General features: G+C 51.5%; 1 protein-coding gene across 2 annotated transcripts in view; it reads left to right on the top strand.

Moving 5' to 3' along the window:
- The window catches only part of SDK1 (sidekick cell adhesion molecule 1), a 917,991-nt gene that overhangs the window by 867,882 nt on the left and 35,613 nt on the right, over window positions 1-14,496 (top strand). For both annotated transcript variants that reach the window (XM_087417496.1, XM_087417497.1), the window contains 3 exons: window positions 3,917-4,032; window positions 6,197-6,383; window positions 9,213-9,350. In XM_087417496.1, the coding sequence (XP_087273622.1) occupies window positions 3,917-4,032; window positions 6,197-6,383; window positions 9,213-9,350 (441 nt within the window). The remainder of the gene's footprint in view (window positions 1-3,916; window positions 4,033-6,196; window positions 6,384-9,212; window positions 9,351-14,496) is intronic.

Genomic DNA, 14,496 nt, shown 5'->3' on the forward strand with positions numbered 1-14,496 from the left:
ATAAATCACTGGGTTACAAACATGAAAATAGAAATCTAGCATGGTCCAGCCTGGCTCTAGGACCGGCAGGTGTCCGGCGTGGCCGGGGGTGGCTCCAGGATGACCATCTGTCTGACGAGACCCCACAGACTCCCTGCTTTCTCCCCTCACCTGTTATATTGCTCCTTCCATTCTCACCTCCTACAGTGTCCTTGCTTCCATGGCTCATTGTCACATGTTAAATCCCCCCCATTATCTAAGAGCCAGCCACATGTCCTGTTTTCCAGGAAAGACCCACGTCGTCCGGCCAGAAATGACCTCTCCTGGCCCTTTGAACCTGTCCTCACATCCCACCTTGTACTATGATGATTGTGATTTCTCTCCTTTGTTAAACTATCTTTTACATCTTTGTGTTCACCCACCCCTCAGCCCTGAGCCTAGGGCCTGGTTGATACTCAGGAAAATGTCAGGGAAGTTATGCTATGGCAACAAATGACCCCCGAATCTCAGTGGCATAAACACCAACAGTATATTTCTCTCTCATGTTCCCTGTCCTTCAAGGTCATCTATGTCTTTCCTGTTGTCTTCTTTCCAAGACACAGACTGAGGGATCAGCCCCTGTGTGACACCTGCTGCTGTTGTGTTAGTGGGAAAAGGGGAGGTAGTGGCCCACAGAACCCTCTTGAAGCTTCTGCTGGGAAGTGTCCTGTGTCATTTATGCCCACATGTCACTACTGCTCACCTGTCATCGGCCAAACTAGGGTCAGAGGGGGAGACAGTAGCTCTCCCTCAGGAGGAGACTGTCCACAGGTCAGATGGGCAGCCCTCCCATGGGAAGGCAGTGGATATTTTGAATGAGTGAGTGAAGGACTGAATGAATAAACAGTCGTTCTCACTGCAGAATTAACAGTTCCTAGGGCACAGAAAATTTTCTCATGCTCTCTCAAGCCTCTACTCATTTACCAAATATCTTTATCGACATCTTTTCCTTTTCTTTCTGCAGTTTGAGCATAGTGGTGCCTGTCCAGCTACCTTACCTCGTAGCAGAGGTTCTAAAACGCTGATGTGAGAGGGGCTGCAGCTCAGGACTGCAATGCAGGGCCCTGATCAGGAGCCCAGGTTCACCTGGGGTCTGGTGGGACATGGAGTCATGAGGCCATGAGCCAGCACTCTCCACTCAGCAGCAAGTTAAGACTGAGTCAGGGATAGCCATCGTGTTCCGATGGCTGCTTGCTGATCCAGCTGATGCTTGATGGCCACGTCAGGGGCAGCGAGCTGCCCAGGGGGTTGAGTGAGGTGGACAAAGCGATGCCCTTACTGCTCTGTGGGGCTTGCCCACCAGCATTCAGCACCCAATTTTGCAGAGCCTCCCTAAGCAATTGGCCTAAATTCCAGAAGATTCCAGAAATCTCTGGAGTTCCACTACTGCTGTCAGGTGCAGGGTGCCTCTAGAAGTCCCAGAAGTTTCTCTGTTACTGCCTTGGCAGGCTCTCTCTCTCTGGCAGGGTGGCAGGAGCCACCTCACTGAGGACTATGGATAACTGCTGTGTGCCAGCCTTGTCGGCCTTGACTTGAGACGCCCAGAGAGAATCTCTGCTTTGCACCTTACCCTTTGCATCCCATCTTCAGTGCTGTTTGTAAGCAATCCATCTATCAGCACATGCCAGCGATTGCTGGGCTAAAACGCTTTTTAAAAATAATTTCATGCACTTACAAAAAGCATTCTGAGCTGATGTTTGTGTTCACCATACACCACCAATGCTAAGGTGGGAGAACAAAAAGACAATGACTCAGCAGATGCTCCATCAGTTTCCAAACTGAACATTTATTGTGAATAAGAATCACATTCGGGGTTGTAAAGAGCAGTGCCTTCCAGAAAGTCAAGCTCTCCTGTCAGGGTGGAGACCCAGAAGCTTTCAGGAGCTAAAAAAAATAAGTCTCGAAACTGATGTGCTTTGCTCTGTGTTGCCATATATTTCTCTCTTCCCTGCATGTGTCATCGTCAAAAAAGTCTTTGTTACCTGCAGTTGTTTTATGGCACAAAAGCACCGTGCTGCAGGATGGCTGGTAGGTACATCGAAGCATCTCAGCTGGAGGACAGCAGAGCATATGGCTCAGCTGCCCAGGTCGGGACGAGGGGGCTCTGCCCACGTGTCAACCCATAGCGAAGAGGCACGTGGGCCCCTGAACTCGGGGGGCCTCCTGGAGCTCGTGGATGCTCCGGTTCCTGTGGACGTCCGTGTCCAGAGCGTGTTTCTCTTACACCAGAGCTGTGTGGTCCCTGGGCTCGGCCGTGTCTTTGAAAAGGAAACCTTGGGGGTGGCTGGGGGGACCCCACACAGATGGTTCTAACCGACTACCAGGGTAATGGCCGTGCTCGATTTTGCCTTTCACATTTTAATTGTACAACAGTAATTTTGCGATAGAGTTGCCGATGGCAAACATGCAAAAGACATTAACTTTATTTATGTTTTGGATTATTAATGTGGCTGTTAAAATTCCTCCAGTTAGTTTTGATTGAATTGTTTTTTTGTGTGATTCTGTTGTTTAATGGAGCGGTAAATAAGAATTTCTGATAATGAGGCCGAGCATCTGTCACAACAACCTGGTGTGGGTTATTAACATTTCCATTAACGGCAGGGTGGGCAGCGATAATATGGGAACCACACAGTTAGAACAAAATAAATAGTTGGTGTCAGGCTGAGTGGGTGTTAATTACTATTTTATTCTACATTGGGGGGAGGGCGCAGAAAGTGGGGAGGGGTGACTCTCGAAGGTCATTCTCCCCCGAGAAGGCCTCTCCAGAGAGCCGGTGTGCTGGGCTGTCTCCCTCGGACAGTGACTGTTTTATTGTTTCCATTTATAGCCTATCAGTAGACGAGTGAAAAGGCAGTGCCTGCGCCCACAGGTGGAGGCTGCAGGGGGTGAGGAGAGCCTGGCCACACTCTGCCCCCCGCACCAGGCTCCCGGGACAGCTCCATGTTGCTCCCCGAGTCCAGTTCAGCACAGATTTCAATGGGGCATGCCCAGGTGGGAAGAGGGAGTAACTCCCAGGAGGCAGAGAACAGACCGTCCTGCGAGAATGCCCTGAATGGAGAAATGTTCTAAAACGTACACGTGTTCTCTGTGTTATTCCCAACTTCCCAATGGCTGTCTGATGAGGCGACGGCCAGCACGTCCTCATCAGTCATCTTTGGCCTTTGCTTGCACAGTGTGGCCCTGCTGACACCAACACAGCACCTGGGGGTCTTCCTCAGGTGGGAGGGAAGGAGTAGGAATGGAGGGTGATCAGAATTTGCAGCCATAAGAAGCCTCACAGAGGAACGGGGAGTGATGAAACCTTGTTTCCGTCCCTCTTGGAGGGGCAGCCCTGTATCTGCAGACTAACTCCGTCCAGATCAGGGCTTCCTGCCCCGGGACTCATGAACCTGTGATGGGAACACAGACGCCTTTATTTGCTCCAAGCTCCACCTGAAACTTAGTATCTCCCTCAATTATGAATGTGGTCACAAGCCGCCACAGGGTCAGCAGAACCTGTCGCCCAGCGACAGAGCCCGCCAATGTCCCCTTTGGCATCACGGCTGTTCCTGACACCTCAGATACCTCCTGCACCCTTCACCACGTGGACATCCCTGCAGTCATTAGACCAGCTCCTAAGCCTGGCTCCATGTCTCAATCACAAAGCACGGAGATGCTATAGCAAACCTTTGTTCTCAAACACTCTGCTCACAGTGTCTCAAAATCATTGGTTTTCTTTGTAATTCTCCAGATCTGATTTTATGCATTTAGAAACATGGTTCTGGGGTGGGTTTATAGTGTTCGCTCGCATAAAAGCTGACAGTCCAGGGCAGAGGCTCTAAGGCGGCCCGTCCCGGCATGAGGAGCCCTGCACATGTGAACAGCCGTCTCAGCTTCTCCTGTGCTGTTCTCTCCCCAGCCCCGGCCGTGGCCCCGCAGAACGTCCAGGTGAACCCGCTCACGGCCAGCCAGCTGGAGGTCACGTGGGACCCGCCGCCGCCCGAGAGCCAGAACGGGAACATCCAGGGCTACAAGGCAATGCTCTCTCGCATGGTTTGGCTCTTTCTTCCAGGTCACTTGCATGCCGCGATGAGCGGCCTGAATCCCCAGAGTTCCTGAGGGCTTCGGCTGGAATCCTGGCCCCCGCTCCACAGTTGCTGCCCCCGGCTCACTTTGTCCTGCCCAATTCCCGTTGGCAGATAGATAGCGGACCGTCAGCCCAGAGAGCTGTGGGCGGTATTGAGCAGCTGGAGCAGGCTTAGCCCGACCTTGCCTCTCGGCCTGGGGGAAACGGGCCTGGTTCTCTCTGTGGCTGGTTTGTGCCCAGGAGCCCCTTCCTCCACAGTGGCCTGCCCAGGGAACCCTTTCTCCTCCTGTACCCACTCCAGCAGTCTCCAGGACCTTTGCTGACAACAAAACAGAGCACACTAAAGAGAACAGGATCTCCATCCCAGCTCTGCCCTTGGGTCTCTATTGAACACTGGCGTGAGTCCCTTGACTCAATAGGTCTAGGGTGGGGCCCAAGAATTTGTATTTTAACAACTTGCCCCAGGGTAGGGGGGGTGTGGTTCCTAGGAACCCCGCTTTGAGAACCACCACACTAAAATATTACGATTCCACATTAGCTAAATGTTCCAGAGATGGGATGAAAGAAAGATAGCAGTCCATACCAGTAAGAGTATCAGAGGATGAATAATTACACAGAGTTGGTTTATCCAGGGGGCAGGAAGCTACTTGTAGCATTCCAGCTCTAAGACCACGCCTGCAGAGAGACTCAGAAGCCCGTGAGCTCAGCTAAAACCATCCCGAAGAAAACAGCCCAGTGCTGTTCCTTGAAAATCCCCCCATCCTTCTCCAGAATGGATTTCCTTGTCTGGTCTGTTGGAGCCCAAGATGCTGTGGGCTAGCCTGCCCTGATGACTATTGGACCAATTAAATGTCCATTTAAAAATGATTTTTGTAGGTGTTTTATGAAAATGAATACCTTCCTCCTTGGTAGGGCTGTTACAGTGATTAATGAGGTAATGGAAAGTCCCCTGAGCTTGGAGGCAAGGCACTATTTATGTATGTTCAAAATATGTTTTCCAATTTCCTAAATGATAAAGACATTGAACTTGGATATTGATCTCAAGTTATAAGGCCTGTTCGAGCAGACGATCTTATTTGGTCTGTTCAGAGAGCAGAAGCTGGACTGCATCTTGCCTGTGGAAATGTGATGCTCCCCCGTCAGGGCCTGCTCCAGCATGTGCCGGACGCGTGAGTGTGTGCAGCAGGAAGGCTGGCCCCGGGGGCTTTCTGGGGCTCCTCGCAGCCCTTGTGCTGTTGTTGCACGTGGGCAGCTGCTCTGATGGCCTGGCTTGGTTTAGGCCCACAGAGCCATGGTGGATCCGTGGATTGGTTTGCCTTTGGGCAGCCTGGCTGGCACTGGCTGGGGCAGCGCTCTTGGCCCACTGTCCAGGGAAGCAATTCTGGCAATCTCTTCAAACCTTCCTGCTCAGGTGTCAAGTTCACCCACGAGCACATGGAAGGTAGATGAGAGGAAATGCAATGCAGGAGAAACATGGGGCCTTCCCAACAGTGCTGAGCCCAACGTGGTTCTTCTCCACGTTATTTTTGGTTGTTTTAACATCTAAAGTATTGTTGGAAGACTTCAACATCAGCCTTGAACAAAATGTGGGTAGCACAAGGGTAGCAGCTCGAGGGCTGCTCTATCCACAGCTTGGAGTGGGAGGTAGACGTGGCTGGTCTCCTGTCTCTCCAGAAGACTTGGGGAAAGGGGTGGAGGCCATGAGTAAAGGCACCAACATAGCCAGCTCTATGAGAAAAAGCACTCTACTGCTAACTGAAGGAAAGCATCCCTTCCATCCTCAGACTCCCATCTTGAAGAGTGTTTTGTTCAGTCAGGCGGTGCTCAAGCTTTAGAAGAACAACTCAAATGCTAATCATCAGCTCCCCAAACAACATTAGCCCATAAGATCTCCCTCCACCCTGTCACTGACCTCACTACCCCCTGACTCCACAGGGGAAGCTTCTCCTCCATCTTTCCACCCAGAGTATAGCTCTACCCAAGAAGGCACTGAGGCCCACGCTCACAGTCTCATCTTGCACGCAGTGGCCTCCTGTCCCAGCAGGCTTAGAAGCAGAAGGGGTGCCATCCCTTCCCTGTGGCCAGCCTCCAACCTCTTGCTCTTCCCAACAGGTTTACTACTGGGAGGCAGACAGCCAGAACGAAACGGAGAAAATGAAGGTGCTGTTCCTGCCAGAGACTGTGGTGAAGCTGAAGAACCTGACCAGCCACACCAAATACCTGGTCAGCATATCGGCCTTCAATGCTGCTGGAGACGGGCCCAAAAGTGACCCCAGGCAGGGGCGCACCCATCAGGCCGGTAGGAGAACGGTGTTTCCTTTTTGCACACCTTTTGAGAGCAACAGCCCGTTGCTCTCTGGAATTGTTCCCTGACCCTCCAGGCAGAAGAATCACCCTTTCTCTCTGTTCCCACAGGTCTTGCTCTACCTGTCCTGTAACACAAATCCCATGTAGCTGGGGTTAACTTAAAAAGCAAATTCGCCAGTTATTTTACCCTCAAAACGGGTTTATTAAGGAATAGCCCAAAGAATTGCAATTCAGGATGTGCATGCTATGGTGAACCATAGGCAACTTGGGAGAACAAAGGAAGGGAGCAGCTTTTATAGAGAAGGGGTGGAGTAGGGAGGGGCTGTTCTAAAGGAAAGCCCATTGGAGGAAAATAGCAGTTCAGGGCGGCAATAGCTTATTATTGGCTGAGCTGCAGCGTTTCTCATTGGCTGGGCTGTTGCTGGATGGGGAGAGAAATCTTCCTTCAGTGGTCAAGTAATTGTACTTCCTCCCCCGAGACGCAAGCCTGTGTCTCTTCCTGTTTGGAGTGCAGTCATGTGTCACTTAACAATGGGGACACTTTTTGAGAAAAGCGTTGTTAGGTGATCTCATCATTGTGTGAATATCAGAGTGTACTTACACAAACCTAGATGGTACAGCCTACTACACACACAGGCTATATGGTACTAATCTTAGGGGACCACTGTTGTCTATGCAGTCTGTCCTTGACCCAAACATCATTATGTGGTACATGACTGTAATTGACGATGTATGATGGGGCATGAGAGCTCCCCCTACAGGCCTTCTCGACTCTAATTTAGTTGAGGTTTTTCTTTTTTTTTTTTTTTTTTAAAGATTTTATTTATTCATTTTTTTCCCCCCAAAGCCCCAGTAGACAGTTGTATGTCATAGGTTCACATCCTTCTAGTTGCTGTACGTGGGACTCGGCCTCGCGTTGGACGGAGAAGTGGTGCCTTGGGGCGTGCCCGGGATCCGAACCCGGGCCGCCAGCATCAGAGCGTGCGCACTTAACCGCTAAGCCACGGAGCCGGCCCAATTGAGGTTTTTCTTATTCGTTTCATACTGGGAATGTCTGGAGAGGCAGGAATTTCTGGGTTTGGTTCATTTGGTTTCCTCAGTGCTTGGCTTTGGCCTGGTGCATGGTGGTACTCAGTAATTGTTACACAGATATGAGCAACGCATGTTTTTCTCCGGAGCCCTCCAGGATAGTGGAGGGGAAGAAGGGCTTTGCATCTATACCTCAGCCTCATTCATAACCAACAGGATTTGTTCAAGTTCTCTCAGGGAACTTCTCATCAGTGTCTCTATACTAATGTGTCCAGATCCCCGGGGGCAGGGGAGTGGAGAGTGAGTTCCTTGTATGTTGAGCCCAGGCCACAGTATTGGGCATTCTCCTGTGTTTCAGGGCCACAGACCACCCTGGAAACATCTCGCCAGCCATCTCTCAGACACACGCCCCAGGCCAGGTCCAGCAGCATGGCAGAGGCTGTGCTGCCAGTTGTCCACTGCCTGTGGCCTCATCTCCACATGCAGTGTATGTTTAGAGCAGATCAGCCACTCCTCCCACGCATCTCAGAGTTTCCTAGTGGCCTGGAGAACATTATGAAGCTGATCAGGAAAGGATCAGCTGAAAGAAATGGTGGCTTGTTGGCCTTGGGGCCCGGGGAGCTCTGAGGCACTTTGTAAGATCTAGAAAGTTGAAGGCCAGGAAAGTGAAGTTAGGGAGCCCATGGGGGAAAGACCTGCCTCACTCGGGGCTCCCACAGGGCTCCCTGACATTCTGTGGGTTCAGCCAACTAACACCCTACCTAGATAATTCATTTCCTGGGGACAGGGGCTCTGAGCATCATGCTTCCCATGAGATGACCAGGACCAGATTGCAAGGATTGCTTCCTTTGGGCCTCATCCAGCAGCTCAAGAGAGGCCGTTTGCAGACTCTGAGCTGGAAGGACATGGGCAGATCAGTGAGGCAGAGAGTAGGGGTGGGGGCCACATCAGGGCACTGCGGGCCTGGCAGGTCATGGGGACAAAGGGCCTCCAGGGACTGTAGGAGGGCAGAAAGGGGGACGAGTGGGTGCCGATCCAGTGGGCATTTCTGAGCACCGAGGAGAACCAAGGTAGAGCGGAGTTGGTCCCCATCCAGGCCATCAGGTAGAGGCAGCTTTGGGGCCAGCACCTACCCCACACCCTCACACGGAGCCCAGACTGAAGGGGAGCTGTGAGCAGGGTAGGCATAGCTCCCTGGCCACACACCTGGCCGTCTGCTTCTGCTGGTAACTTCTTCCAGCTCAGGATGGCCCTTAGCTCCTGCCTCTCCAGACAAGAGGGGACACTGAGATGGCAGAGTGCCCTGTGAGATTTCAAATGAGGGCTAGGGGTCGTCCTCTGAGACCTCCAGGCCTGTGGAAGAGGAGAGGAGAGGTGGGCAGAGCCTTCAGCCATTGCAGAGCCCCGTCTCTCCCCAGAAGAGCAGGATAAGAGCTTCTGGAATCCTCTAGCAGTTGCTAGAAAATGGAGCTTTCTGCATTTCATTTTCAGTCTCCATCTATTATTCATTTTTATGCCTTTGTCATTGCGTCTCTCAGGCTCCTTTGTGTTTAAACACCATCATTTTCTCTGCTCTTCTCAGGAGGGTCTGAGTTTCTGATTGATCCTAGGAAGTTTGGAGATGATCAATAAATCTTCTTTTCATCACATGGCATTTAGACTTTTTTGAAAATAACATCTAATAACCTCGGTATTCTGTGTGGAGGCAGAGCCATGTATGTAGATGATCTATAAAGGAGCAAGGTGCAAGATCTATAAAGGGTGCAAGTCCCTTTATGTTCTGTTCTTCCAGCTCCTGGGACCCCCAGCTTTCTGGCGTTCTCCGAAATCACCTCCACCACACTTAACGTTTCCTGGGGTGAGCCAGTGGCAGCCAACGGCATCCTGCAGGGCTATCGAGTGGTATACGAGCCCTTAGCACCTGTGCAAGGTAAGGCCAGAGGGGAGCAGGGGCGGGCTGGCCTCACGGGTGCACAGCGCTCCACAGTGCACAGAGCGAGGCCGCGGGTCCTCCTCTGCAGGCGAGGAGCCTTGTGGAAGAGGCCTGGTGAACAAAGGCTGAGCCGGGACCAGAACCTCTGGGTCCTGGGTTCCAGCTCAGCGCTCTCTCTACGGGCCTGTGTGTGTTCACCCCCCAACCTGGTCTCTTTAATCCCAAAACCTTTCTTTCCTGTTCCTCCTGAGACTCCAGCCCTCCTGGGCACCCATGGAGACCACCGTGAATGCCACTTGTTGGAACCACATGGGGCCGTGCTGGCCTATAAGACACCATCGGCATCCCGGGAGAGGTGCAGACGGCCCAGTGTGCTCAGATATTTCTCTGGTGCTACCCTTCATTCATTCACTCAACAAGCATTTATTAAGCACCTGCTGCATGCCAAGTACTGTTTTGGATGCTGGAATCTTCAGATCCACGAAAGCAAGGATCTTAACTGACGTGTTTATCAAGATCCTTGCTGTCCTGAATCCAGTGAGTTTGTATTTCAGTGAGGAGAGAGGTGACACACACATAATTAAACGAACAAAAATCTGATACTGATCAGGGCTGTGAAGAAAGAGAGTGGTGTAATAACATGATAGTGTTGGGCAAGGGAAGGACTTGAGTGACAGGAAGGACCCAGGCTCCCACAACCCAAGGGAAGACCTTCCTACAGAAGGCTCAGTAACACAAAGGCCCCCCGGGGCCAGGGGCCCGGTGTCTCCCGTGGCCAGAGCTTAGTGAGTGAGGAGGCTGGTAGCACAAGACGCCTTCATGCTGCCAGCAGGGCCAAGTCACGTGGGGCCACAGTGGCTGTGAATGAGAAGATCTGATTTATGCAAGACCAGGATCCCTCTGGCTAAATCCCAAAGTCTAAATGCCCTGGGATGAAAAGATGTATCGATCACCTCCAAACTTCCTAGGACCAATCAGAAACACCGATCCTCCAAGAAGAGCAGAGGAAATGTTTAAACACAGAGGAGCTTGAGAGAAGCAACGACAAAGACATAAAAATGAATAATAGTTGGAAACAGAAAGTGAAATGCAGAGCTTTTGGGGAGAATGGGTTGCGGGCCTGGTGCAGGGGCTTGGGCGTACAGAGGCCAGTGGGGGCTGTTGTGGTTTCTGGAAAGGGAGCTCAGAGTAGGGGTGATGGGGGAGAGGGCGAGAAGTGGACAGATTAGGGGCACATTTTGGAGGTGGAGCCAAGGGAACATGGCTCGACTGGATGGGAAGATGAGGGAAGTGAGTGGCATTGCTCTGTCATTCATGTGGCAGCTACTCATGTCCGTCTGTATTAAAATGTTACCCAGCTCCTGTATTGTATTAATTTCTTACATATCCGTCTCTCCTCTCTACTCCACTACTGATGTGTTTCCTGACTGTTCCCTGGGCGTTTCTTTCCCTGCCCACTGTGTCCCCGGCATGGTGCTGCCAGAGAAGAGAGACAAGCCCAGGGCAGTTTCCCCTGGAAATATACACAGACAGATGGTAAAACTTATAGATTATTTAATATCGAGGAGGAAAAAATATAACCAACACTTCAAGTAATATCGGCTCCCCATTTAAAGCCGTGATAAAAATTTCCTTTGAAAATAAGTACACTCAAGTAAAACAGGGAGCTGATTGGAAGAGGAAAATTTAAGCACTAGATTTTATTTCATCGAATCTAAGATGCCATTGACTGTAAGATTCACTGCTATTTTATGAAGTGCTAAGAAAGAAAAAAGGATTCCAATAAGCTATGGCCCAGGATTTTTGTATCATCCATTCCGAGCTGCATCCCAAATCAGAGAAGTGGAAATGTGAGGGGAAAAAAGTGCGTCTCAGTCAATCGATGAAAAAACAGTAGAGGTGAAATGTGGATACGGTTTGTAAAAGAGGGCCTGGGACCAGCGTTGATTTAGTGTGGCCACGCTGGACTGTGTTCTTTTCAGAACCGAGCACCTGTCTGGGCACCAGGTGGCCTGGGAACCTTCCATTCTGCTCACCATTATTCCTTGCACACACACGCACACACACACACAAACACACACACACATTAGTTCCATGAGCCCATGTCCCTAACACCTTTTCAAGGATATTAACCAACTAGTGCCATTCAAATGAGAAAGGACTGCCAAAACTCATGATTCTGATTGGCCTACGGGGTCCTTCCTCATCACAGCCAATGACTTTCCCACACTTCCTCAAATAAGTGACTTACTCTGTTGACCAGTACTTCTGTGTTAATGGGTTTGCAGAATCTCTCTGGAAACTCCATAGCGTGCACCTCTGGGCCTGTCTCCTGGGCTGGCCCTCTTAGTCTTGTAAATAAGTACTCGCTGTCCAGGCAGGACCATTGCTGTGATCATCACCCAGTCGGATGCCACAGCGGGGCCTGGACGTTGCTTCCTGATGTCCTCCTCTCTGCACGCTCACTCTCCTAGAATTGCTGCTGGGTTGCTGTGAGAACCCCCAGAGAGGGAACCCTGCACATCTGCTGTCTCTTGTGTCATGCAGCATTCTGTGCTCCCTATAAACCAATCCCACCAGGTCCACAACAATGCAGGTAACATTTATGGAGCACTCACTATAGACCAGGCACATGCTCAGCACTGACACGTTCTCTCCAAATCCTCACAACAGCCCTATGCTGCAGGGGCCGCTTTTATTCTCATTCTGCAAAGAAATCAGGCTAGGAGCCCTTAAGATGTTTGCCCAGAGCCTACAGTTCGGAAGGTTGGAGAAGGGTGGGATTTGAACCCAGACAGTCTGGTTTGAGAGCCAAGGTCTAAACTGCTACGTGTTGGGGAGAAACTGTCTGGAGCGCTTGTGTTTCTGAAGGTAAACGTGATGGTGAACGTCACAGGGATGGAGCATGAGGGACAGTCATTAAAGCGGGTCACATTCCCGGGAATGGGGCTTGTCATTCTCCCACGTGACAGCGGATGGAGTCACTTTGGTCACAACCATTTTCCCCTCTTCACAAGTAATGAGACAGTTTGTCACCAGCATAGTCTGTTCCGTCTGTCGGGAAGGGCTGGCTCTTTCAGCCTGGATTTTCCTGGCTTTTGTGATGAGCGTGATGTGCTCTAAAAGGTGAGTGGGAGGAGGAAGCGCTTCGGTTCTGCGGCTCGCTCCTTCACTCAGCAGGTGAGAGAATGACCAGAATCTCAGCGTGAACGGCTTCATCAGCTCTCCCTGGGCCCTCAAGAAGAGAAAACCATTCCGACTCCCCCAATTGTTTTTGTTTGTTTGTTTGTTTGTTTGTTTTTTGGTGAGGAAGATTGTGCCTGAGCTAACATCCGTTGCCCATCTTCCTGTATTTTGTATGTGGGTCACTGCCACAGCATGGCTTGATGAGTGTTGTAGGTCTGGGCCCAGGATCTGAACCCACAAACCCCGGGGCACTGAAGCAGAGCGCAATGAACTTAACCACTATGCCACCGGGCCGGCCCCCAGACCCCCAAATTTTGACCACGTTGGTGGCTTGGGCACATCCCAGACTTCCTGATTCCTGCTCATCTGTCAAGTGGTGGCCCGGGGCTTGAGCTGCTCCAGAGGGCTGATGACGGGAAGCATCCAGCCCCCGCCCAGAGGCGTGGCAGCACTGCCTCGAAGCACCAGACCCTCACGAAGACTAAGGGGCCCCCACTGGGTTCTCCACCTCCAACCGCAGACCCCATCCCCCCAACAGCTCTGTCCCTGCTCCAGCTAGGGGTGAGGCTGCCACAGGCTTCACACCTCCTCCTGGCCTCTCTGGCAACCAGCAGACAACCTGTTCCTGGGAGCAGAACTCACCAACCCTGTGCCCGAGTGCCTCCCCAATTGACCCTGTACCCTTCTGAGGTGGCTTTGCTGACCACTGACGCTGGCGTCTCTTCTCAGGATCCCACCGTGTGCCTGCCTGGACTGATGGCATCTCCCAGCACCACTGGCTTAGCCAGACACTAGACAATAGGGCTGACCCCTTCCAGCTAGCCATGCCCTGCAGCCACACAGGCCAGAAGAGGAACATAGACCAGCAGGGGGTGGAAAATCAGAGCAGGAGTTGCTTGCCCTGTGGCCCCTCTCCACCCTTGGGCACTTGGGTGCATTTTGACCTCCTGGGGCAGGCAAAGGGGTAAGGAGAACTTTCAGTTGAATATGAGACCGTGCTATTGGATAACTGGAAAGGACCAAGTGCTGTGGGATGGAGTTGCAGTTAAGGACAGAGTGTTTGAACAGAGGGCAGTGACTGGGAAGATAGTACACAGCTTCCTGTACCTCGCAAGGTCCAGTTGCGCAGCCTCCCCACCGGCTCATCCAGCCCTCGCTGTCCCATCTCCCCCCAGCGGCCCCTCGTTCCACCTCTCACCCGGAGAGCTGTTCAATTGTTTATCTCCTCCCCTTCAGGCGGCTAGCCAACCAGATCAGTGTGCAGGCCTTCTGAGTGTGGGGTCTCCTGGAGAAGCCTGACCCTCACCCCCTCACTGTTGGATCGGGGGTCTCCAACAGGGAACCATGAAAGCAGTAATACTTTCATATGCCTCGTGGAATCCATGCATTTCCCAGACATCTGATTGCAAATGTAGTGAACACATCAGGCGTCTTTATTTGGGGCTACAATTATATGAACTCTCCATGGTAATGCTGGTTTGGTAATGTGAACATTGCCAAAGATACGGTATATATGTTTATGTACCTATGTACGTGTGTGTGGCAAAGAGAGTAAAAAATATATTTTTGTAAGTTGGAAAACAATCGTGTCACCTGAGAGTGACTCTCCTGGCCTTTTCATGCCTCCTCCAGGACTGGGCAGTGGGTAGAAATCTGCAGGTCCCGGCCAAGTGTTTATCAGCCCCAGCCCAGGGAGTAGAGAGCACAGCATTTATCCAGTGCCAGTGGACCTGTGGTCACTCCCTTGGGAAAACAGTCCCGGCTCAGCCCGTGTGCTGAGGTGGGGCCCACACCCGTCCCGGACCTGGCCAGTCTGCCGGTCACTATGGGGAGCACCAAACACTCCCTAGAGCACCGAACCGCATGGAGCATTGAGACATGTTCTTGGGAATCTGATTTTATGGCACAGTTATTTTTATGTTTTTTTAAAATGTTGTAAGTGGCAGTATTTTATGTG

The sequence above is a fragment of the Ceratotherium simum genome, chromosome 26 (genome assembly GCF_057802395.1).
Source record: "Ceratotherium simum simum isolate JZ-2026a chromosome 26, ASM5780239v1, whole genome shotgun sequence".
NCBI classification, from domain to species: domain Eukaryota; kingdom Metazoa; phylum Chordata; class Mammalia; order Perissodactyla; family Rhinocerotidae; genus Ceratotherium; species Ceratotherium simum.